Here is a 25,666-nt window from a genome sequence, read left to right as displayed (position 1 = left end):
AATTGGATCAGGAATTGGCTAGCGGATAGGAAACAGAGGGTGGTGGTTGATAGTAAATATTCATCATGGAGTGCGGTTACAAGTGGTGTACCTCAGGGATCTGTTTTGGGGCCACTGCTGTTTGTAATATTTATTAATGATCTGGATGAGGGTATAGTTGGGTGGATTAGCAAATTTGCTGATGACACCAAAGTCGGTGGTGTGGTAGACAGTGAGGAAGGGTGTCGTAGTTTGCAGGAAGACTTAGACAGGTTGCAAAGTTGGGCCGAGAGGTGGCGGATGGAGTTTAATGCGGAGAAGTGTGAGGTAATTCACTTTGGTAGGAATAACAGATGTGTTGAGTATAGGGCTAACGGGAGGACTTTGAATAGTGTGGAGGAGCAGAGGGATCTAGGTGTATGTGTGCATAGATCCCTGAAAGTTGGGAATCAAGTAGATAAGGTTGTTAAGAAGGCATATGGTGTCTTGGCGTTTATTGGTAGGGGGATTGAATTTAGGAGTCGTAGCGTTATGTTGCAACTGTACACAACTCTGGTGCGGCCGCACTTGGAGTACTGTGTGCAGTTCTGGTCCCCACATTACAGGAAGGATGTGGAGGCTTTGGAGAGGGTGCAGAGGAGGTTTACCAGGATGTTGCCTGGTATGGAGGGGAGATCCTATGAGGAGAGGCTGAGGGATTTGGGATTGTTTTCGCTGGAAAGGCGGCGGCTAAGAGGGGATCTTATTGAAACATATAAGATGATTAGAGGTTTAGATAGGGTGGATAGTGATAGCCTTTTTCCTCTGATGGAGAAATCCAGCACGAGGGGGCATGGCTTTAAATTGAGGGGGGGTAGTTATAGAACCGATGTCAGGGGTAGGTTCTTTACCCAGAGGGTGGTGAGGGATTGGAATGCCCTGCCAGCATCAGTAGTAAATGCGCCTAGTTTGGGGGCGTTTAAGAGATCCGTAGATAGGTTCATGGACGAAAAGAAATTGGTTTAGGTTGGAGGGTCACAGTTTTTTTTTAACTGGTCGGTGCAACATCGTGGGCCGAAGGGCCTGTTCTGCGCTGTAATGTTCTATGTTCTATGTTCTATGTTCTATGTAACAGATCTTCAATTCCGCTCACCCACATCGCTTCAAATAAATTGCATATTTACACACCTTGAGTTCAGCAATTTGTTGCTTCACTGTTTCTAGGTCGGTTCCAATTGGATGCATAGTATTTAACTTGCTCTCTGCAATATCCATCCAATCAAACATAGCCTAAATTAAAGTCAGAAAGAACAGACGCAATTATACATCCAAACACAGCATTCTGAAAACCAGACTAAATGCTGCTAGGCTGTTCATCATTTAGAATCACAAAATCCCTACAGTGCAGAAGGAGGTTATTTGGCCCATCGAGCCTGCACCAACAACAATCCCACCGAGACCCTATCCCCGTAACCCCACATATTTACCCTGCTCACCCTCCTGACACTCAGGGGCAATTGAGCATGGCCAATGAACCTAACCCGCACATCTTTGGACTGTGGGAGGAAACCACGCAGACACAGGGGGAACATGCAAACTTCACACAGTCACCCAAGGCTGGAACTGGACCCGGGTCCCTGGTGCTGTGAGGCAGTAGTGCTAACCACTGTGTGTCACCATGCCTATTTGGTTGTTTTAAGTTAATGGTTATGTATAGAGGAGTTGTTTGAAGTGTCATTACCTACTCAGGTTGCAATACAGATGTTGACATTAAATAGTTTGCAAATGCGCACAGCCTGGATTTTCCAGCCCCTCCGAGGCAAGACCCTCCGTAGGAGATTTGGCGGACCACCCAAAAATCTTAACATCTTAAGTAGTGGATACTTTCTTTTCTATTCAACTAACTTTCAATGCTGTTGCACCCAGAATTTTCACAGTAACGTAAAGTTCATTTATTAGTGTTACAAGTAGGCTTACATTAACGCTGCAATGAAGTTACTGTGAAAATTCCCTAGTCACCACACTCCATAGAATCATAGAAACCCTACAGTGCAGAAGGAGGCCATTCGGCCCATCGAGTCTGCACCGATCACAATCCCACCCAGGCCCTACCCCCATATCCCTACATATTTACCCGCTAATCCCTCTAACCTACACATCTCAGGACACTAAGGGGCAATTTTAGCATGGCCAATCAACCTAACCCGCACATTTTTGGACTGTGGGAGGAAACCGGAGCACCCGGAGAAAACCCATGCAGACACGAGGAGAATGTGCAGACTCCGCACAGACAGTGACTCAAACCGGGAATCGAACCCGGGTCCCTGGCATTGTGAGGCAGCAGTGCTAACCACTGTGCCACCGTGCCGCCCCTAACTTCATCAGTGTTAATGTAAGCTGACTTATGACACTAATAAATGAACTTTAAACTGGATAGGAGAAGGACCAGTCTGCAATCCTGCCTGCTGGACATTCCCTGTGCTGTGCCTAGGGCTCGAATATACTCAGAACCAACATGGACAATAAGCACTCACTGCAATTAGAGATTACAATCCAAAAGCAAAGCGTTTTTAAAGTATTAACCTGTGACAACGGAATTACTCCAAGCCACCTAGTTAAGAACTAACATCTTCATCTGACTGCACCTGAGGAGCAGTTAGTTTTCTCTCTAGATTGTTAGATTACTTTTAACTTTGTAACTCAATGGAAAACTATTTTAATTCGGGTGATCATGTGTCAGGCTATGAGGTATAGAAAAGAATTTCAAATTGGAACACGATACCTGTAGTGCATCCTGGAACTGAACAGCTTCTTGCATTGCTTCATCCAACCTGTCAATGCGATCTTTCCACGCCTTGTTCAGATTGTCCCAGGTACAGTTCAGCTGCAAACAAAAAATAGGAACCATATGCAACCTTAGCATATTTATTACCAGGTCAAAAAGCAAGCAACAATCCTTACTTAAAAATCAAACCAGTCAACAAACATGCCAGCAAGGAAGCTCTATCTATCAGGGTTATAAAATGTTCACAATTACAACACGAATGAAAAACCAATGTGTCCAATGGACACATTCCTTCCCCGTATCCTACCCCATTCCAATATTCCACCCTTATTCTCCTGACTCTTGTAGGTGATGGTTCACAGAATCCGTGTAGCCCTCCTGTACTTTACCTTGTTCATTCTTTGTCCCTTTGCAGTGAATGTTGATGAGTTGTTTGAGCAGAGAGGCACCGTAGCCAAGGCTGAGCCTGACATGGATGCAACAACTCACCGCAGTGGTCAATGGATACCAATCAGGAGTGAAAACCTTGGCTTGTTTTGCCTCTACCTAAAATGGCTGAAGTCAAACGTACGAACCTTAGCTGCTGAGATAACCTGACTCGTTCCGACCAAAGGCCATTGCCGGAATTCTACCATCCCATTTGCCACGGAAATCGAAGCGAGTGAGGGGAGGACAACAGAAATGTCCATTGACCTTGGGCAGGAATTTCCAGTCTTGCTCGAGCGAGCTCAAAAAATTCCGCCCCGTGTCCGAGAATGTGCGAGGTTATATAGCATAATGGCGCAGTTATTCACCACAAAACCAGTGGACTAATTCAACTACAGGTGTTTTTACATCAACAGTGTGTTGTTATTTTTTCTTCATTCATGGGACATGGGCGTCGCTGGCTGAGCCAGCATTTATTGTCCATCCCTAGTTGTCCTTGGAAGGCAGTTGAGAGTCAACCATATTGCTGTGGCTCTGGAGTCACATGTAGGCCAGACCAGGTAAGGACGACAGATTTCCTTCCCTAAAGGACATTAGTGAACCCGATGGATTTTTCCGACAATCGACAATGGTTTCATGGTCATCAGTAGATTCTTAATTCCAGATTTTTTTTATTGAATTCAAATTTCACCATCTGCCGTGGCGGGATTCGAACCCAGGTCTCTGGAACATTAGCTGAGTTTCTGGATTACTAATCTAGCGATAATACCACTAGGCCATCACCTCCCCGCTGTTTGTAGCTCAGGGGGTAACATTAATATCTTCAAGTCAGCAAGTTGTAGATTCAAAACCTACTTCAACACATAGACTGGGCTGACACTGCAGTCCAGTACTGAGGGAGTGCTGCACGGTTGGAGGTGCTGTCTTAAGGTGCTCAACAGGGTAGCTGCTGAGAACATGTTTCCCTGGAGGCTGAGGAATCTGGAACACAGAGTCACAGTCTCAGGCTAAAGGGTCAGACATTTGGAACCGAGATGAGAAGAAATTTCTTCACTCAAAGCGTTGTCAATCGTTGGAATTCTTTACACCAAAGATGTTCAGTTGCCGTGTATGGGAAAGACAGAGGTTGGCAGATCTTTGAGCACGAAATGATGTTGTGTGGGAAGGTGGAGCTGAGGTGGAAGATCAGTCATGATCTCACTGAGTGGTGAAGCAAGTTTGAATGGCCAAATGATCCTTAGATATAGCTCTAGGGGCTAAAGGGATAATGGGGGGCAAGGGGGGGAAATCAGGATATTGAATTCAATGATCAGCCATGATCATAATGTGGTGGAGCAGGCTCGAAGGGCCGAATGGCCTCCTCCTGCTTCTAGTTTCTATGACTCCTGCTCCTATTTCTTGTGTAACAAGACCAAGGAGGGAGCCAATCATAGGTTGTGCCATCATAATAACCATTTTCAATGTGTCCTCCTGTAATCTCAACATTTAGCTGAAGTTGTGGACAATTCACCCATCACGTAACATTATAAAGTGCACCCAATTTCACATTCGACATTCAACTACACATCCTGACAGTCACATTTTGAACTGTGTGATTTCAGCAGATACTGTGCGTTTAACTGTCCGAGTCACACACACACATACACTCACCTCATCTATGTTTTTCTTCACAACAGGCTTATCGGGCTCTCCACAGGCTGAGGTCAACTCAGCCCCGAGGTTCTGAACAATCTCCAGCTCCTCCTGAAGCCCGTCCACCTCTTCCTTGATCGTCTAGAAGAGAGAAGTCAAATCCAAGTTGAACACTTCATTGGACCAAGAAAATCTCAAGAGTAAACAGGGGACCCTCGAATGATTGAGACTACTCTCAGGATGCCCTACATTCTCAAACACATTTCTGTAACACCACAAGAGAAACATCTTCTCCAATCTCCTCCTGAAGACTAGATTATGCCTCCACAGGTTTCTTTGCGGCACCCTGTCCAATTGCTAATACCCAGGTCACTGGTTGTTGGAACTTTGCATGATTATCCTTCTTGATGAACCCTCCAATGCTACGTCCTCTTGCTCAAAAGTCCGACCGGGTGTCACCACACAGTTGAAGATCAATTTAAATTTTCCAGACTTTCTCAGGAAGCTAAGGAAATTAGACATGTTCGCTATGACTCTCACCAACTTTCACAGATGCACCACAGAAAGCAACCTTTCTGGATTTATCACAGCTTGGTATGGCTCCTGCTCTGACCAAGACTGCAAGAAACTTCAAAGGGTCGTGAACAAAGCCCAGTCTATCATGCAAACCAGCCTCCCATCCATTGACTCTGTCTACACTTCCCGCTGCCTCGGAAAAGCAGCCGGCATAATTAAGGATCCCAAGGACCTTGGACATTCTCTCTTCCAACTTCTTCCTTCGGGAAAAAGATACAAAAGTCTGAGGTCACGCACCAACTGACTCAAGAACAGCTTCTTCCCTGCTGCTGTCAGACTTCTGAATGGACCTATCTTATATTAAGTTGATCTTTCTCTACGTCATAGCTACGATTGTAACACTATATTCTGCACCCTCTCCTTTCCTTCTCCTCTATGTACTCTATGAACGGTATGCTTTGTCTGTAAAGCGCGCAAGAAACAATACTTTTCACTGTACACCAATACATGTGACAATAATAAAATCAAATCAACTTACTGCAATTCTAAAGCAATATGACCGGGTAATTAAGATTGCAGTAATCCAAAAGGATACAAAATTTTGTTCTTCCCCAACAGGCAAAAGTAAATGCCATCAGTTTACAGTTCCACGCTGTGAAGCATTTGGATTGTCATGTAAATGTTGGGCTTGGATAGAAATGATGTGGAGATGCCGGCGTTGGACTGGGGTAAACACAGTAAGAGTTTTAACAACACCAGTTAAAGTCCAACAGGTTTATTTGGTAGCAAATGCCATTAGCTTTCGGAGTGCTGCTCCTTCGTCAGATGGAGTGTCACAGACTGAATGTCACAGCGAGTGAGAGTCACCAACCTCACTTCCAGCAAATACTCGAGTCAAGTCTATAGTATCTATGTAATATGTGGCATGGACAGAGTGGATAGTCAGAAACCTTTTCCCAGGGTGGAAGAGTCAATTACTAGGGGGCTTAGGTTTAAGGTGCGAGGGGCAAGGTTTAAAGGAGATGTATGAGGCAAGTTCTTTTTACACAGAGGGTGGTGGGTGCCTGGAACTCGCTGCCGGGGGAGGTAGTGGAAGCAGATACGATAGTGACTTTTAAGGGGCGTCTTCACAAATACATGGATAGGATGGGAATAGAAGGATATGGTCCCTGGAAGACTAGTGGGTTTTAGGCGATTTGGGCAGCATGGTCGGTGCAGGCTTGGAGGGTCGGAGGGCCTGTTCCTGTGCTGTAATTTTCTTTGTTCTTTGTAACTTTCTATCTACAGATCTACCAATCCAAGAACAGTAATGTCATACCATTCTAGTATGTTCACGAGCCCTGCCTAACTACCGAGCATCGTCTTCTTTTTGAGTTATTTGCCTGAAGGCAGGTTTTTGGTGAATGATTTTCTTTTTAAAAAAACCACAAGTAAGGCGCGGAGGCAGACCCTAATCTACCTCAGCCCGGTGCTGTTGGCGTTAACCTGATCCAAACATGCCATCTAGTTAACTGAGCTACGTCTGTGTGCCCTTGCCCCCGTTACCAAGCCACGTGTTATAAAAATAGAGAACAAATTCCTCTGTGTGGAACAAGGGTTAACGCTTACAGAACATGTTTACATATATATCCAAGGCAGCTTCCCAATGAGGGTATCAATATCAAAGGCCAACAATACACAGGTTCCTGACCTCGAGAGCTTCTTGCTGCTCTTTCACAACAGACGGATCGATTCCGGGTTCCTCCAGTTCTCGGATTAAGTCCTGGGTGTCTTTAATAGTGACGATAAGGGCGGAATGATCGCACCAAAACTTTTCAGCCAAATCCATCACATCGAGTAGCTTGGCCTCCCGTTCCTCTGCCCGAGCTTTGATGTCAGCCCAGTAGAAAACCATCTTGTCCAACTGGTCTTGAACGGCTGAAAGGCACAATAATCACATCAGAAACAAGTTGTCTATCAGTCCTGCCCTGTTCGAGGTGAGACAGCGTGTGCCTTATGGTCATTTCAGTGGCCACAATAATCCATAGGCCTGGATTAATAATCCAAACTCACTAATCATAAACTCAAATCACATCATTGGGGAATTTAAATTCAGTTTAAAAGAAAATCTGGAAATAAAAAAGTCGGAAAGACGTTGGGCCGGGATTTTCCAGCTGCGCTCGCCCTGAAACCGGAAAATCCCACCCGAGGTCAACGGACCTTTCCATGGTCCATGTCCGTCCCACCCGCTACAATTCCCGTGGCGGGCATGATGGGAAAATTCAGCCCGTTGTTAAAAATCCGACTGGTTTACAAATGCCCTTTAGGGAGGAAACTGGTCTTTCTTCCCACAGGTCTAAACCGCCCTGTGATGTGGTCTTGTGAGGGAGGCCCTCGGTTGTATCAAATCTGGGAGGACGGACATTAAACGCTGACCTTGATAGCGATGTCCATAGCCTAAGAATGAATGGAAACAAACCCTGGGCAGGATTTTCCAGCCGTTCCTAACAGCAGGATCTTCCAGTCCTGCCGAGTGCTGCTCCGCATGACGGGTTACCCAGTGGCAGGATGGGTGAGCCAGGCAAAGTGCCGTCGACATCGGCGGGACCTGAAGATTTTGCCAGCGGCCACGGTGTTGGGGGGGGGGGGGGAATACTCTGGCTGAAAACGCTAGAATTTTAATATAGGAAGATTTTTATTTTCACTTTTATTTGAGACCTTCATTTGAAATGGTTTGTTAGTAAACTGAATGTATTGCATCAGCCAGCATACTTCACCAGCCAGTGCTCAATGCATCAGCTTGTTTAAAGTGTCACAAGTAGGGTTACATTAACACTGCAATGAAGTTACTGTGAAAATCCTCTAGTTGTCACACTCTGGCGCCTGTTTGGGTACACTGAGGGAGAATTTAGCATGGCCAATGCATCTAACCAGCACGTCTTTCAGACTGTGGGAGGAAACCGGAGCAGCCGGAGGAAACCCACGCAGACACGGGGAGAACGTGCAGACTCCACACAGGCAGTGACCCAAGCCGGGAATCGAACCCGGGTCGAACTTGGAGCTGTGAAGCAGCAGTGCTTACTCGGAAATAAGTAGACATATTAGTGAGAGGCAACATGGTTTTGTGAAGAGGAGGTCATGTCTAACTAACTTGATCGAGTTTTTGAGGAAGGGACGAAGATGATTGATGAGGGTAGGGCAGTGGATGTTGTCTACATGGACTTCAGTAAGGCCTTTGACAAGGTCCCTCATGACAGACTGGGTCAGAAGGTGAAGTCACACGGGATCAGAGGTGAGCAGGCAAGATGGATACAGAACTAGCTCGGTCATAGAAGATGTGGAGATGCCGGCGTTGGATGCATACTCGGTCATAGAAGACAGAGGGTAGCAGTGGAAGGGTGCGTTTCTGAATGGAGGGCTGTGATAAGTGGCGTTCATCAGGGATCAGTGCTGGGCCCTTTGCTGTTTGTAATGATTTGGAGGAAAATACAACTGTTTGATTAGTAGGTTTGCGGATGACACAAAGGTTGGTGGAATTGCAGATAACGATGAGAACCGTCAGAGGATACAATAGGATATAGATCGGTTGGAGACATGGGCGGAGAGATGGCAGATGGAGTTTAATCCGGACAAATGTGCGGTAATGCATTTTAGAAGATGTAATACAGATAGGAAATATACATTAAATGGCAGAAACCTTAAGAGTATTGATAGGCAGAGGGATCTGGGTGTATAGGTACACAGGTCACTGAAAGTGGCAATGCAGGTGGAGAAGGTAGTCAAGAAGGGATACGGCATGCTTGCCTTCATTGGCTGGGCATTGAGTTTAAAAATTGGCTTTATAGAACCTTAGTTAGGCCGCACTTGGAATATAGTGTTCAAGATTTGGAAGCTTTGGAGAGGGTACAGAAAAGATTTAGCAGGATGTTGCCTTGTATGGAGGGCATTAGCTATGAGGAGAGGTTGGAGAAACTTGGTTTGTTCTCACTGGAACGACAGAGGTTGAGGGACGACCTGATAGAAGTCTACAAGATTATGAGGGGCATGGACAGTGTGGATAGTCAGAAGCTTTTTCCCCAGAGTGGAAGAATCAATTACTAGGGGGCACAGGTTTAAGGTACGAGGGGCAAGGTTTAAAGGAGATGTATGAGGCAATTTTTTTTTTGCACAGAGGGTGGTGGGTGCCTGGAACTCGCTGCCAGGGGAGGTAGTGGAAGCAGATGCGATAGTGACTTTTAAGGGGTGTCTTGACAAATTAATGAACAGGGTGGGAACAGAGGGATATGGTCCCCAGAAGAGGGGGTTTTAATTCAGTCGGGCGGCATGGTCGGTGCAGGCTTGGAGGCCGAAGGGCCTGTTTCTGTGCTGTAATTTTCTTTGTTCTGACCACTGCGCCGCCCCCCATTTGATGAATCACAAATAGATAAAAAATCAAAACGAAAAAAATCAAAATGTTCTCTCGACTTTGGGCGAATTGGAATGACCTTTTGCGCAGAAATCTTTGTCCGTTCCCTCAGAGCGTCCAATCAGGTCATGGCCTCGCTGTTTAAGGGTTTCGAAGGCTGGCTGCAGCTTCTCCAGTTCCATGCTCACATTTTTGTTTTCGCTGATTTGCTCCCGGATTTTCTCCACCTCGGCTGAGATGGAAGGCGGCTGGTGTAATCGGACGGCAATGCGCTCCAGGGAATCCAGCATGGGGCTGATCTTGTCGTGGAACTATGAGAGGCGTCGGAATATCAGGTTAATCAGTAACGCACGTCACAGGACAAACTCCCACCACACAAAGAGGAGTTTATGCCACATATATTCCGCCCCCACCTGGTCCCCATCCACGGAGCTAGATTCTCTTCAACACTACTTGCCTTACTTATTTCACTGCAGCCCCGCGTTACCCAGCGACTCTCGATACAGCTCCACGTGAGCCAGCCGGAATCCAATAACATACCCGAGAGAACATGCCATGCCGCATCACAGAATGATACAACACAGGAGGCCATTCATCCCATCATGCCGGTCCTAGCTTTCCGCTGTCCAATTTAGCCACACTTCTCTGCTCTTTTCCCATAGTCCTGTCTTTCCAATTCAGCAGCTGCTGGCACGAATTGCCTTCTTTCCCCTGTGAGCCACTTGATTGAATTCCAGCTCCTGCTGTATCTGTGGGGTTGGCACAGCCCTGCCCAATCCTGCTTCCTGCCAACTTCCACCCAATATTACTCTGCAGCAAACACAGCCATGGAGCAATTACGTGAAACTGAATTCAATAAATCTAATCATTGCATCGGAAAACTACTGCCACTAAAGAAATTAAAATTTGCAGAAATAGATACACTGGAAACAGAGGGAGAGAGAGGGAATGATAAAGGGAGAGAGAGGGAATGATAAAGAGAGAGTGAGACAGAAAGAGAGAGAGATAGAGAAAGAGTGAGATAGAAAGAGAGAGAGAGAGATAGAGAGAAAGAGAGAGAGAGTGAGACAGAGAGAGAGAGATGGAGGGAGAGTGAGACAGAAAGAGAGAGAGAGATAGAGAGAGAGAGAGAGAGAGAGAGAGTGAGACAGAGAGAGAGTGAGACAGAGAGAGAGAGATGGAGGGAGAGTGAGACAGAAAGAGAGAGAGAGATAGAGAGAGAGAGAGAGAGTGAGACAGAGAGAGAGAGAGAAATGGAGGGAGAGTACGAGACAGAGAGAGAAAGATGGAGGGAGAGTACGAGATAGAGAGAGAAAGATGGAGGGAGAGTACGAGACAGAGAGAGAAAGATGGAGGGAGAGTACGAGACAGAGAGAGAAAGTGAGACGGTGGGCGGGATTATACAGCCTCGCTCATCCCGAAACCGTAAAATCCCGCCTTAGGTCAACGGATCTTTCCACGGTCCTCCCCTCGCCTGCTCCGATTCCCGTGGCAGGTGGGATGGTAGAATTCCAGCCGTGCCACCCCTAGACTAGTAGAACATAGCACCCGTGTCACATTTTCCACTGGCGTTCCAATACTTGTCACCATGTACAAACAGGCAGCTTTGAATGTTAAATTTCCAGGTTAGCAGTTTGGAAGACGGGGAGTTAGAAAGCAGCTATTCCAACATTGTGGCTCATTTTGACAGACCATCTACTATATCTACCGTTAATTTTTAATGCTGCGGCTAATTCTCAATGTTAACCACCAATCTGCGTACAATTGTACTGTGTCATTTTTGAAGAAAAATCAGTTAAATTAACTGTAAACAAAAATATTAAAACCTGTTAGTGTGGGGGAAACACACACTCGCACGCACATAAATCTACAGGCTCACCTCTAGGACCTGGATGGTCATTGCACATCACAACACAATTGTTGGGAAGGTTAAAGTTTTATTGATGACACAGGGGCACAAAGGTGAAGTTGGGATGAAAGGCAGAAAGGAAAAAGGTAATTTTCAGAAGGGTGCATCTTGGAGGAATAGGAAGAAAAACAAATGAAAAGCTCGGCAATGTTAACTCCTCAGAACACACTGGAACCGAAGGCTATTTCCCTTCCAACCGTTATTTTCACACAATGCAGTTTTACAGTTTATTTATTAGTGTCACAAGTAGGCTTACATTAACACTGCAATTAAGTTACTGTGAAAATCCCCTAGCTGCCACACTCTGGCGCCTGTTCGGGTACACTGAGGGAGAATTTAGCATGGCCAATGCACCTAACCAGCACGTCTTTCGCACTGGGAACCAGAGCACCCGGAGGAAACCCACGCAGACACGGGGAGAATGTGCAAACTCCACACAGACAGTGACCCAAAGGACGAGAATCGAACCTGGGTCCCTGGCGCTGTGAGACAGCAATGTTAACCACTGTGCCACCGAGCCACCCCAGTGTAATACAATGTAATAAACTGCCAACTTGAGTGTCACCGGTTACACCTTGCAGGTCAACAGAAAGCTACAGCCCCCAGGTTAGTTTAATTGTTTGGCAGTTTGTACCTGAGTGGATTGAGAAATGGCTTCATCCAGCGAGGTGGCTCTTCTCTTGACATCCTCTTTGACCTTACTGTAAAGTGCGTCGGCTGCTGTGTACTTCTGCTGAATGGCCAGGCCTTCCCGAGGACTTAACTCCAATAACTGGGGCCCAGTCTTATTCATCTTATCGATGTGGGGCTTGTGTTCGGCTATCAGCTCCCGCAATTGCTGCAATAGAATAGAGGAGCTGTCAATAGTTAACACGAACACATTCTCAATAAAGCTGTGCTGTCTTGTAAGCAGCACCTCAAAAATCCAAGTCAGGGTGTTATCGTATCTTTCCACATACAGGTGTGATAATAAACTAGACTTACAATAAGATAACATCTCATACAGGATTCATTTTCTTAGTAAAGTGCAAACAGTTTGTGTCAATTCCTTACACTAAGGGCCCGATTTTACCATTGCGTCGCGCCCGTTTTCAGGCGTGAAAACGTGGTAAAGTCGGGCGTGAGGCCTTTAACGCGATCCGTGCCCGCGTAGATGCCCACTTTACTGAGGTCAGAAAATGGCCATGATCCGATTCGTGTCCGAAACGGACGCAACGGCGATTTAAATGCTTTGCATGCATTTAAATTGAATTAATGAATAGCCCGCCCAACTTTATCAGCATTTCCACCTTTACCATCGTGTTCGTGTGTCCAGATTCGGCGCGAGACAGTCCTGCTGGGCAAAGGTCTGTTTCGGGCGCTCCAGCTGCTGAAGAGAACAGTACAGCACAGGAAACAGGCCCTTCGGCCATCCAAAAAGAGGTAAGTTCAGAGCTTCCAACGGCTCTCTGTCAACAAGCATTGGCCAGCAGGATTAAGGAAAATCCCAAGGCTTTTTACACATATATAAAGAGCAAAAGGGTAGCCAGGGAGAGGGTTGGCACACACAAGGACACGGGAGGGAATCTATGTGTGGAGCCAGAGCAAATAAGTGAGGTGTTAACTGAGTACTTTGCGTCAGTATTCACCAAAGAGAAGGACTTGGTGGATGATGAGTCTGGGAAAGAATGTGTAGATAGTTTGAGTCATGTTGAGATCAAAAAGGAGGTGGTATTGGGGTTCTTGAGAAACATCAAGGTAGACAAGTCTCCAGGGCCTGATGGGATATACTCCAGAATACTGAGAGAGGCAAGAGAAGAAATTGCTGGGGCCTTGAGAGAAATCTTTGTATCCTCACTGGCTACAGGGGAGGTCCCAGAGGATTGGAGAATAGCCAATGTTGTTCCTTTGTTTAAGAAGGGTAGCAAGAATAATCCAGGTAATTACAGGCCGGTGAGCCTTACATCAGTGGTAGGGAAATTATTGGAGAGGATTCTTCGAGACAGGATTTATTCCCACTTGGAAATAAGTGGATGTATTAGTGAGAGGCAACGTGGTTTTGTGAAGGGGAGGTCGTGTCTCACGAACTTGATCGAGTTTTTCGAGGAAGTGACGAAGATGATTGATGAGGATAGGGCAGTGGATGTTGTCTACATGGACTTCAGTAAGGCCTTTGACAAGGTCCCTCATGGCAGACTGGTGCAGAAGGTGAAGTCGCATGGGATCAGAGGTGAGCTGGAAAGGTGGATACAAAACTGGCTCGGTCAAAGAAGACAGAGGGTAGCAGTGGAAGGGTGTGTTTCTGAATGGAGGGCTGTGACAAGTGGTGTTCCTCAGGGATCAGTGCTGGGACCTTTGCTGTTTGTAATATATATAAATGATTTGGAGGAAAATGTAACTGGATTGATTAGTAAGTTTGTGGACGACACAAAGGTTGGTGGATTTGCGGATAGCGATGAGGACCATCAGAGGATACAGCAGGATATAGATCAGTTGGAGACTTGGGCGGAGAGATGGCAGATGGAGTTTAATCTGGACAAATGTGAGGTAATGCATTTTGGAAGGTCTAATACAGACAGGAAATATACAGTAAATGGCAGAACCCTTAGGAGTATTGATAGGCAGAGAGATCTGGGTGTACAGGTACACAGGTCACTGAAAGTGGCAATGCAGGTGGAGAAGGTAGTCAATAAAGCATACGGCATGCTTGCCTTCATCGGCCGGGGTATTGAGTTTAGAAATTGGCAAGTCATGTTGCAGCTTTATAGAACCTTAGTTAGGCTGCACTTGGAATATAGGTTCAATTCTGGTCGCCACACTACCAGAAGGATGTGGAGGCTTTGGAGAGGGTACAGAAAAGATTTACCAGGATGTTGCCTGGGTATAGAAGGCATTAGCTATGAGGAGAGGTTGGAGAAACTTGGTTTGTTCTCACTGGAGCGACGGAGGTTGAGGGGAGACCTGATAGAAGTCTACAAGATTATGAGACGCATGGACAGAGTGGATAATCAGAAGCTTTTTCCCAGGGTGGAAGAGTCAATGACTAGGGGGCGCAGGTTTAAGGTGCGAGGGGCAAGGTTTAAAAGAGATGTACGAGGCAGATTTTTTACACAGAGAGTAGTGGGTGCCTGGAACTCATTGCCGGGGGAGGGAGTGGAAGCGGATACGATAGTGACTTTTAAGGGGCATCTTGACAAGTACATGAATGAGATGGGAATAGAGGGATATGGTCCCCAGAAGCGTAAGGGGTTTTAGTTAAGTCGGGCAGCATGGTCGGTGCAGGCTTGGAGGGCCGAAGGGCCTGTTCCTGTGCTATTCTGAGAGAAGGGAGGCTCGATTATTTTCTGGTTGGGGGGAGAGGCGGGTCACATGTAACTCTGGTGGGGGGTAGGAGGAGAAGGAGGCCTGATCATTCTCTGGGGCGGTGGGGGGAAGGGTGGAAGGAGGGGGGTGAAGTGAGGGGGGAGGCCCGGTCATTCTTGGGGGGGCGGGGGGGGGAGGCCCGATCATTCTCTGGGGCGGGGGGGGGGGCGATCATTCTCGGGGCGGGGGTGGGGGGGCAGGGGGGCCCGCTGCCACTCTGTGGGCGATCAGTAGGGGCGAAGGAGGGCAGAGGGTGACGATCAGTCTGGGTAGTGGCGGGGTGGGTAGATAAGGGTGAAAGTTATGTTGTGGAGGCGGGGCGATGTCTGTGGGGACCATCGCTCCCGGGCTGCTTCATCCGCTTTTTGCAGCCCGAGAGTGATGTAACAGTGGCTCGATTTCAAATTTTTTTTCTAACTGCGCATGCGCAGTTCAGAACTCCGATCGCTTTGGGTGCGATAAGCCCCACCCACAGCACGATTCAGACCCGCGATTTTCTTTTCAGGCGAGGTGCGTATCGGGGCGCCTGAGAGCAGATTTCCAAGTCGGATCTGAATTGCACCCAGATTCAGCACTTCAAATGAAAATGGTGAAATCGGGCCCTAAGTTTCTGCAGTTCAATCATTCCCTTTAGACTTATACTGCTTACACCAGGCTAACAAATAACGCCGAAACAGGCCATTCGGCCCAACTGGTCCATGCCAGTGTTTATGCTCCACATGAGCCTCCTCTCAATCCTCTACATCTAACCCTATTTGCACATCCTTCTATTCCTTTCTACCTCATTCGGTTACCTAACGTCCGCTTCAATGCATCAATGCCTCTTGTCTCAACCATTCCTTAAGGTAGGAAGCTCCACATTCTCACTATCTCTGGGTAAAGATGCACGATGGCACAATGGTTAGCACTGTTGCCTCACAGCGCCAGGGACCCGGGTTCAATTCCGGCCTCAGGTCACTGTCTGTCTGTGTGGAGAGTGCATGTTTTCCTCGTGTCTGTGTGGGTTTCCTCCGGGTGCTCCGGTTTCCTCCCACAATCCAAAGATGTATGGGTTAGGTTGATTGGCCATGCTCAATTGCCCCTAGTGTTAGGGAATTAGCAGGATAAATATGTGGGGTTATGGGAATAGGGTCTGGGTGGGATTGTGGTCGGTGCAGACTCGATGGGCTGAATGGCCTCCTTCTGCACTGTAGAGATTTTATGATTCTAAAGATGTTTCTTCCAAATAACCGATTGAATTTATTAGTGATCATCTTATATTGATGATCCTCAAATTTGGTCTCCCCTACAAGTGGCAACATCTTAAGAACGTAAGGATTAGGAGCAGAAATAGACCCCATGGCCCCTTGAGTCTCCTCAACCATTTAATAATCATATCTGCACCGCAACTTCAACTCCAGGTTTTCACTATTCTATCATCTCCAGCGAGGGGAAACAGCCTCCCAGTGTTTTTTAAAATTCATTCGTGGGACATGGGCGTCGCTGGCTGAGCCAGCATTTATTGCCCATCCCTAGTTGCCCTTGGAGGGCAGTTGAGAGTCAACCACATTGTTGTGGCTCTGGAGTCACATGTAGGCCAGACCAGGTAAGGACGGCAGATTTCCTTCCCTAAAGGACATTAGTGAACCAGATGGGTTTTTCCGACAATGGACACCATTCTTAATTATTGAATTCAAATTCCAACCTCTGCCGTGGCGGGATTCGAACCCGGGTCCCAAGATCATTAGCTCGGTTTCCGGATTGATAATCTAGCGATAATACCACTAGGCCATCGCCTCCCCTCGTGTCTAACCTATCAAGACCTCCCAGTAATTTATGTGGCTTGAATATAGTCTGCAGCATGAAACCAGCTTGCACTGAATTGGCAGCTGATCTTTGCTTGAGTTCTAGCCTGTCCTCACTAGAATTGACAGAATCTTGTTCAAACTGCTTCCGAGTCTCTCCATTGTTTTCACTGGGTTTAAAAGTAAACATCCTAACAACATTTTCCTTGTCAACGGAAAATAAAAACTGGCTTTGGGAAAATTCAGAATGCTGATTTCATCCCCTATGTATGTAAACGAGACCGCCTCTCATTCTTCAACTCTTGAGCATGTAAGTCTATTCTACTTTGTAATCTTAACTACCCCAATAGGTCACCCCTCAGTCTTCTCTGTTCTAATGAAAAGTTTGGTGACTGGGGTGTATCCCGGAACTGACTCTACTGTCAGACGTCGGGAGTGACAGGTATTTATTTGCAGGTCTCACTTGCTCCACTCACCAACTCCAATTGCCCACCCAGGGTGGTCCCTGACAGATCTCCAGACACCCTGGGTCCCATGACCCAAGGGGCAATGCCCCCAACATACGTAACAAAAAGAACCTCAGCCCATTCAACCATTCCTGACTTAATCACTCTATTCCACTACCATTCCTGTCAACCTTATTTGCACCTTCTAACAACTCAGTTTGATTCTCTTATATCTGTCAATATCTATAAATTACATTGAAGTTCAGTTGCAATCACATTGATAAAGGAATGGTGTATTTGTACATCTATAAATGGTGATAGCTGGGACACTGGCGTGTTGATTGTGAAGTCAGTCACATAAACTCTCTAACGAACAAAGCTATTGGGCAGGATTTTATGGCCTCATTTGGGCAAGACCGGAAATTCCTGCCCGAGGTCAACGGAGATTTCCGTTGTCGGACCCTCGCCCGCTCCGATTCCATGGTGGGTGAGGTGGTCAAGTTCCAGCCGTTGTGTCCGATTTTTAACTTCACCAACCGGCATGGATCCAGTTAACAATATCTAGTTAGTCAACCAGATACCGATCTTCTATTTAAACAGAATGAGGACCATGTAAGGTCTTACCAGCACATCCCCAAACATCAGGAAGTCAGAAAGCTCACTCACTTCACAGGGAACTTGCAGCAAATCCAAGTACCAATAAACTTAATTCCGAGCATGAATGTTTGAGTATTGTTTGGCTGGACCAACAAACAACATAATGCAGTGCAAAGGATTAATGTTAATCTTGTAAATAGACAGTCTAGATCATCAGTGATGGAAATACACATGGCAACACTGTATGCTGCCAGATAGTTGTGTGTGAAGCCTCGTGCCGAACCTTGTACTGTTCACCGTTAGCAGAATGTTCAATGAAAGATAAAGTTCACCAACAGCTTTGCCTCCAGCAGTTTCTATCAGTTATGACAAAGAATATCCTCTTAGAATCCCTACAGTGCAGAGGGAGGCCATTCGGCCCATCGAGCCTGCACTGACAACAATCTCACCCAGGCCCGGTAACCCCCCACGTATTTTCCCTACTATTCCCCCTGACATTAGGGGCAATTTAGCATGGTTAATCAACCTAACCCGCACATCTTTGGACTGTGGGAGGAAACTGGAGCACCCGGAGGAAACCCACACAGACATGGGGAGAACATGCAGGCTCCACACAGACAGTGACCCGAGGCCAGAATTGAACCTGGGACTCTGGCGCTGTGAGGCAGCACTGTGCCGACCCTGACCCACAAAGATGATAACAGATCTAACTGCTGTGAAACAGAAAATATATTTAAAAATGAACAGAATGAATATTTGCTTAATATTTTCATTGTCCATACATCCACATTATTAACCAAAAAAACTTGCATTTCTACAGCGCCTTTCATGACCACCAGATATCTCGAAGAACTTCAAACCCATGAAGTACTTTTGAAGGGTAATGTTGTCGCGGTCAATTTATGCACAGTAAGCTCCCACTAACAACAGTGCGATAATGACCAGATAATCTTGTACTTTGTTATATGGACTGAGAGATATATATTATGATGTGGAGATGCCGGCGTTGGACTGGGGTAAACACAGTAAGAAGTTTAACAACACCAGGTTAAAGTCCAGTGCAGAGGGAGGCCATTCGGCCCATCGAGCCTGCACTGGTGGGGGGAGGCTATATATTAGCCAGAACAGCGGGGAGAACTCTGCCGTCTTCTTAGTAATGGTATCATGGTATCTTTTATGACCACTTTACATCCCATCTGAAAGACAGCACCTCCAACAGTGCAGTGCACCCTCAGTACTGAGTGGTGTGTCAGGCCTGACATTTGTGCTCAAGCCCTGGGCTGGGACTTGAACCAACAACGTTGTGACTCAGAGATGATGTGTTACCAAATAAGCCACAATTGACTCCTCACCAGCAGATAAATTATTTTAAGCTCATGCATTTAGTTTTTAGTTACAGCCACATGTCAGCGTCAAATATGCTATCACTGGCCTTTGAAACACTAAAGTGATAATAAAACTCAATCAAGGATAGAAATAGAAAGATTCTGGTGAAATGAGCAGAGGCGAATGGCAAATAACTGAGTCGTTCTTTCCAAGAGACTTTGCACGTTGCTCCTGCCCTCAGAGCAGGAGTAGGCTATCTGGCCCCTCAAGCCATTCAATAAGATCTTGGCTGATCTTTTCATGGACTCAGCTCCACTTACCCGCCCACTCACCATAACCCTTAATTCCCTTACTGTTCAAAAATCTATCTATCCGTGCCTTAAAAACATTCAATAAGGTAGCCTCAACTGCTTCACTGGGCAAGGAATTCCACAGATTCACAACCCTTTGGGTGTAGAAGTTCCTCCAAGTGACAGAGAAACATAGAAAATAGGAGCAGGAGGAGGCCATTCGGCCCTTCGAGCCTGCTCTGTCATTCATCATGATCATGGCTGATCGTCCAACTCAGTAGCCTAATCCTGCTTTCTCCCCATAACCTTTGAGCCCATTTACCCCAAGTGCTATATCTGGCCGTCTCTTGAATACATTCAATGTTTTGGCATCAACTACTTCCTGGGGTAATGAATTCCACAGGCTCACCATTCTTTGGGTGAAGAAATATCTCCTCACCTCCGACCTGTATGGTCTACCCTGAATCCCCAGATTGTGAGCATTGAAAAACACGAAAAACAGTTCTGTTGTGCTTGAATTTACTGAGCCTTTAGTTAAAAAAGGCACGTGTTCATCTCAGAGTTGAGCAACAGTTTGGGGAACAAAAAGATGGAGGTGGAAATGGGAATTGGCCAAATGACCTGAGCGAGCTTCCCCATCTTGTTCGTCATGGAAACTATCAATTTCAATATCCTTCACAGAAGGGGGATAGATTCTATTTAAATTGGGTGGCACGGTGGCACAGTGGTCAGTGCCAGGGACCCGGGTTCAATTCCAGCCTCGGGTCACTGTCTGTGTGGAGTTTGCACATTCTCCCTGTGTCTGCATCTGTCTCCTTTGTGTGCTCTGGTTTCCTCCCAAGATGTGTCAGTTAGGTGGATTGACCATGGTAAATCCACAGGGTTTTAGGAATAGTGAGGGGTTGGGGGGGTGGGGGGGGGGGGGGGGGGGGGTGAGTTTGGGTTGGATGCACTTACAGACAGCCGGTGCAGGCGCAATGGGCCAAATGGCCTCCTTCTGCACTGTAGGGATTCTATGGTACAAATGTTGGAACATAAAAGCTTCTGGAAGAGAAGGTTACATGATTTTGAAACCCAAATGAGAAGTTCGGTATTTGGAAAAAGGGAACTTGGCAAGTATCATTCACTCAATGTGTGTATTCAAGTGTTCTGTTGGCCAAACTAATTCTGTATATGTGACTTCAGTGACCTTTGAACTCACTGGTGTAAACGTCCTGGTGAAACAATGGGAACAATTAAAGTTTGGCAATGGTCCAATTTCTGACCCATAATCCAAATAAACAGGCCCTTTGAAGATGACATAATGGGTGGAGGCTCTTGGGCCTAAAATCCGAAATGGACTCATTTCCCGTGACCTGGGCTGGAACTAGACTTATCCAGTTAAGTTGCAGCAGAGAGAAGTGTGGCATTGTGAAGAAAACAAAAGCAGTTCATTAAATGGCAGATACGCATCCAGGCCGGGATTTTCTGCCCTCACTCCTCCCGAAAATGGAAATTTCTGCCCGAGGTCAATAGATCTCTCCATGGTCCGCCCCTCGCCCGCTCTGATTCCTGTGATGGGCGGGACGGGAAAATTCACCTCACAGTTTTTCAATGTTTACAAATACTTGCTATACTGTTGCGAAGTTGGGAGAGTGATTGTAGATTGGTGTGTGTAAACTTGTAAAATGCTAGCGGCAGTGGTGGGGGGGGGGGGGGGCATTGCACTGTCCCTTTAAAATGTGGGGCTTTTTCTGTGCTTAGAGTGTTCAAAAAAATGCAAGCACACGGAGAGCCCAAACTGAAACATTTGTGTCGAAAGGCCAAGCAGCAGCTTTTACCAAGACAACAGGCTTTTGAATTTAGCCAATCAGTTTGAATCAGGCACTTAGATACCAAAAACCTATTAAATTTAAAGCCGATGCTTTTGACAACCTAGGACCAATCGTACTGTGGGAAATATTGATATGTCATCACGGGTATAAAAGAAGGGGGCAGTGGGTCAAAAAGAGAGAGCAACTGCCACCTGCCAGAGCTAACAGCTCTGAGAGAGAGAGAGAATCACTGACTCTCAAAGCTTCATCTATCTTTTAGAGAAAACACCACCGACATAGTAAAGGTACCAAAGAAGAAAGAAGTCCCAGACAGAAGAATCAACAGAGAAGGCCCAGAATATTCCGGAAGACGCAAAACCTGGTTGTAATTTAGAGAGTGACTAAATTCTATTTTTGTTAATGAGTGGGAATTGAACAGCATATAATTAGAATCTTGTTTTATTCAGGAATAGTTGATAGTTAGAAGGGATTTATTTGGTTTGTTAAGAGTTTAGTTAATTTGTTCACTTTTGGTTAGATAAATAAATTGTTACGTGTTGATTTTAGAATGAATTTTAGAGAGTTAATTTGTATTTAACCATAAAGTTGCTGAAGAGCAGGTCACACCACTTCACACATACATTTTACAGGTTACAGGACGAGGTTCTCCTCTTTGGGTGTTTCGGTGTTAGTTCTCACAGGGGGGAAATCAACCTCTGCTTTATAACAATATAGTAAGAAGTCTCACAGCACCAGGTTAAAGTCCAACAGGTTTATTTGGTAGCACAAGCTATGGCTCGTGCTACCAAATAAACCTGTTGGACTTTAACCTGGTGTTGTGAGACTTCTTACTGTGTTTACCCCAGTCCAACGCCGGCATCTCCACATTATAACAATATATCAACTTTAGAAAAGGTACACGGATATTTTGTAGATTCATATAATTTTTCAAATGGTTATGGAGTTAGAGAAAAAGGGATTCATGGATCTTGTTGAGTACAGTATCAATCACGTTCTCCAACTGAGCAGCTCATAAGTGTATCGAAAATCAAAAATAAAGAGAGACAAAACTGTGAAACATCAGCTGCCACCATATTATTGGGAAGTGCATGGTGCCACTGCTTTCCCAACTCTTGGGAGGTCCAAAATAACTAACAAACAACTCACTGACGTCTTCAAGAGAGAGACATGTATGATAAAGGTTAGAAAATCATTGGTGAAAATTACATTGGTAATCATGGATTGAAGCTTATTTATTTATTAGTGTCTCAAATAGGCTTATATTCACACTGCAATGAAGTTACTGTGAAAATCCCTGAGTCGCCACGCTCCGGCGCCTGTTTGGATACACTGAGGGAGAATTTAGCACGGCCAATGCACCTAACCAGTGCAGGTGGCACAGTGGTTAGCACTGCTGCCTCACAGCGCCAGGGACCCGGATTCGATTCCAGCCTCGGGTGACTGTCTGTGTGGAGTTTGCATGTTCTCCCACAGTCCAAAGATGTGTGGGTTTGGTGGATTGGCAATGCTAATTTGTCCCTTAATGTCAGGGGGATTATCTGGGTAAATACGTGGGGTTATGGGGATAGGGCCTGGGTGGGACAGTTGTCAGTGCAGGCTTGATGGGCCAAATGGTCTCCTTCTGCACTATAGGGATTCTATGTTTCTTTCAAAGTATTTTGCTGAAACAATGAATGATGAGCCTCAAACACACAATGGTCACCTGTGCTATCATGCAAGCGCAGCTTCTTAATTAGATTGTCAATAGTGAATAGTGATGTAGGCCAACTCTGTCTAGCAGCTGAATGTGCTCGGAGAATATTAACAGAGAAACATCACCAGGAAAACAAACAAACAAATGACTGGCTTCTTTCTGATGTACCAAACACAAATAGATTAGAAGTTTGTTTAATAGAACAAGTTGTCATGGCTGGGAATGCTGAAAGGGCTGATGAGAACAGATTTAATCATCCCTTTCAAAGAGATTTGGATAAATCATTGAAAAAGTAAATAGTGCAGGACGATGGGGAAAAGACAAGGGAATGGGATTAATCATGAGCATTTCAATGTGCCAGTACAGGTCCGATGGTGTGAATTGCCTCCTCAATGTTGGTAAATCATTCCAAGCTTTTACTGGATCCCAGGCCAATAATCTAAGGATCATCAATGTCTATGTTGAAGATTGGTGTCCAATGTCATTCATAGAGGCAGACCGTAATGAAGCAAGGAGTTATTTTAAAAGAAGATAATTGAAACTACAGTTGGGAGAAGAAAGAAGAGCCAAACTAATCCACTTAAAAGTTTATTTATTGATGTCACAAGTAGGCTGACATTAACACTGCAATGAAGTTACTGTGGAAATCCCCGAGTCGCCACACTCCGGTGCCTGTTCGAATACACTGAGTGAGAATTCAGCATGACCATTGCACCTAACCAGCATGTCTTTCAGACTGTGGGAGGAAACCAGAGCACCCGGAGGAAACCCACGCAGACACGGGAAGAACGTGCAGACTCCGCACAGACAATGACCCGAGCCGGGATTCGAACCCGGTTCGCTGGCGCTGTGAGGCAGCAATGCCACCGAGCTGAATCACTGAAGCTTAAATCTACGCACTAACTTTAATGGTAATTGGAGTTTCTGCTGGAGCCCACTCACACTCCTTACACACTCTCCTTCCAAAATGTCACATTTTAAATGCGCCGGCAGCTTGTCATTGGTGTCAGTCACAATGTCTGCACATCCAGAGCTGAACCTATCAAGTCGTGACGAGCAGCACACGTACCATGACAACTCGAACTATTCTTCATTGTAACTCCTCGCAGATGTAAAACATCTTCACCGGAGGAGATAAGCTGATGGCGATCAGAACCCATCAGTGTAAATCACACAGAGTGCTGAACAACTGCACTAAACCCCTCACTCAACACAAACGAGTTCTCTGCCCCCAGAGTTTCACTGGAGACAGGGAAAGAACATTCGCCGATCTGGGATACTTCAACCTCATAACCTAAGCAAGTGAAGCCAGTTTGGGAGACAGAGGATAGGATCAATTTGGAAAACAGTTCCATCTTTTTAAAATCTAAACATTTCACAAAGTGTTGTGAAGTGCACGGATCTTGACGTCAACACTAGCTGCGTGAGCCAAGCTAACATCAGCTCGAGCTCAGGCAGACAAAGACCATGTGAACCAATTCCAGTCGCCCATGCCTGTGATAGAACACCAGCAACATCCTGTCCTTCGTTATGGAGGTCATATTCAACACACATCCTACATTATCTGAAAATGCCGGAATTGATTATTAAAATAGTTGGCGCAGGGCATTAAAAAAAAATCACAACACTATCAGGAAACATCAACATGGTTTTCTGGAAGGGAGATTGTGTTTAACAAACCTTGCGCATTCTTTGAAATATAACCAGTAGGATGGATAAAGGGGAACCTAGTTGAAGGTGGCACAGTGGTTAGCGTTGCTGCCTCACAGCTCCAGGGACCTGGGTTCAATTCCTGGCCTCAGGTGACTGTCCGTGTGGAGTTTACACATTCTCACTGTGTCTGTGTGGGTTTCCTCCGGGTGCTCCAGTTTCCTCCCACAGTACAAAGATGTGCAGGTTAGGTGGATTGGCCGTGCTAAATTGCCCCTTAGTGTCTTGGGATGTGTAGGTTAGAGGGATTAGCGGGCTAAATATGTGGGGTTACGGGGATAAGGCCTAGATGGGATTGTTGTCGATGCAGACTTGATGGGCCGAATGGACTCCTTCTGTACTGTAGGGATTGTATGGTTTCTATGAAGTAGTGTATTTGGATTTTCAAAAGGCAATTAATAAATGCCAGATTAACGCTACTGCACAGGGTAAAAGCTCTTGATGCTGGGGGTGATATATTAACATGGATGGAGGATTGGCTGCTGACAGAAAACAGAGAGTAGGAATAAATGGGTCATTTTCAGGTAGGCAAATTGTAATGAGTGGAGTACCACACAGATCAGTGCTGGGACCTCAACTATTTACGATCTACATTAATGAGTTGGATGAAGGGACCAGCTGCATTGTAGCCAAATTTGCTGATGATAGAAAAATAGGCAAAGAAAGGAGGTTGTGAGGATAATACTAACGGCGGGACTTAATGGCCGCGCTCGTCCCAAAACCGTAAAATCCCACACGAGGCCAATGGATCTTTCCATGTTCCGCCCTTCGACTGCTCTGATTCCTGTGGCGGGCGGGATGGTAAAATTCTGGCCTGAGAGTCTGCAAAGTGATATTGAATAGGTTAAGTTGGGCGGCATGATGGCACAGTGGTTAGCACTACTGCCTCACAGCGCCAGGGACCCGGGTTCGATTCCTGGCTTGGGTCACAGTCTGTGTGGAGTTTGCACATTCTCCCCGTGTCTGTGTGGGTTGCCTCCGGGTGTTCCGGTTTTCTCCCACAGTCCAAAAATGTGCAGGTTAGGTGCATTGGCCATACTAAATTGCCCCTTAG

At 46.0% G+C, this 25,666-nt stretch overlaps 1 protein-coding gene across 14 annotated transcripts in view; it reads right to left on the bottom strand.

Annotated features, from left to right (window-relative positions):
- The window catches only part of dst (dystonin), a 653,330-nt gene that overhangs the window by 63,609 nt on the left and 564,055 nt on the right, over positions 1–25,666 (bottom strand). For all 14 annotated transcript variants that reach the window (XM_078213315.1, XM_078213329.1, XM_078213327.1 and 11 more), the window contains 6 exons: positions 12,245–12,448; positions 9,781–10,012; positions 7,008–7,234; positions 4,820–4,942; positions 2,741–2,842; positions 1,147–1,248 (listed from right to left, as the gene is read on the bottom strand). In XM_078213315.1, the coding sequence (XP_078069441.1) occupies positions 1,147–1,248; positions 2,741–2,842; positions 4,820–4,942; positions 7,008–7,234; positions 9,781–10,012; positions 12,245–12,448 (990 nt within the window). The remainder of the gene's footprint in view (positions 1–1,146; positions 1,249–2,740; positions 2,843–4,819; positions 4,943–7,007; positions 7,235–9,780; positions 10,013–12,244; positions 12,449–25,666) is intronic.

This window comes from Mustelus asterias, chromosome 5 (genome assembly GCF_964213995.1).
Source record: "Mustelus asterias chromosome 5, sMusAst1.hap1.1, whole genome shotgun sequence".
NCBI classification, from domain to species: Eukaryota; Metazoa; Chordata; class Chondrichthyes; order Carcharhiniformes; family Triakidae; genus Mustelus; species Mustelus asterias.
The sequence above is the reverse complement of the archived record's forward strand: the minus strand, read 5'-3'. Positions and strand labels throughout refer to the sequence as shown.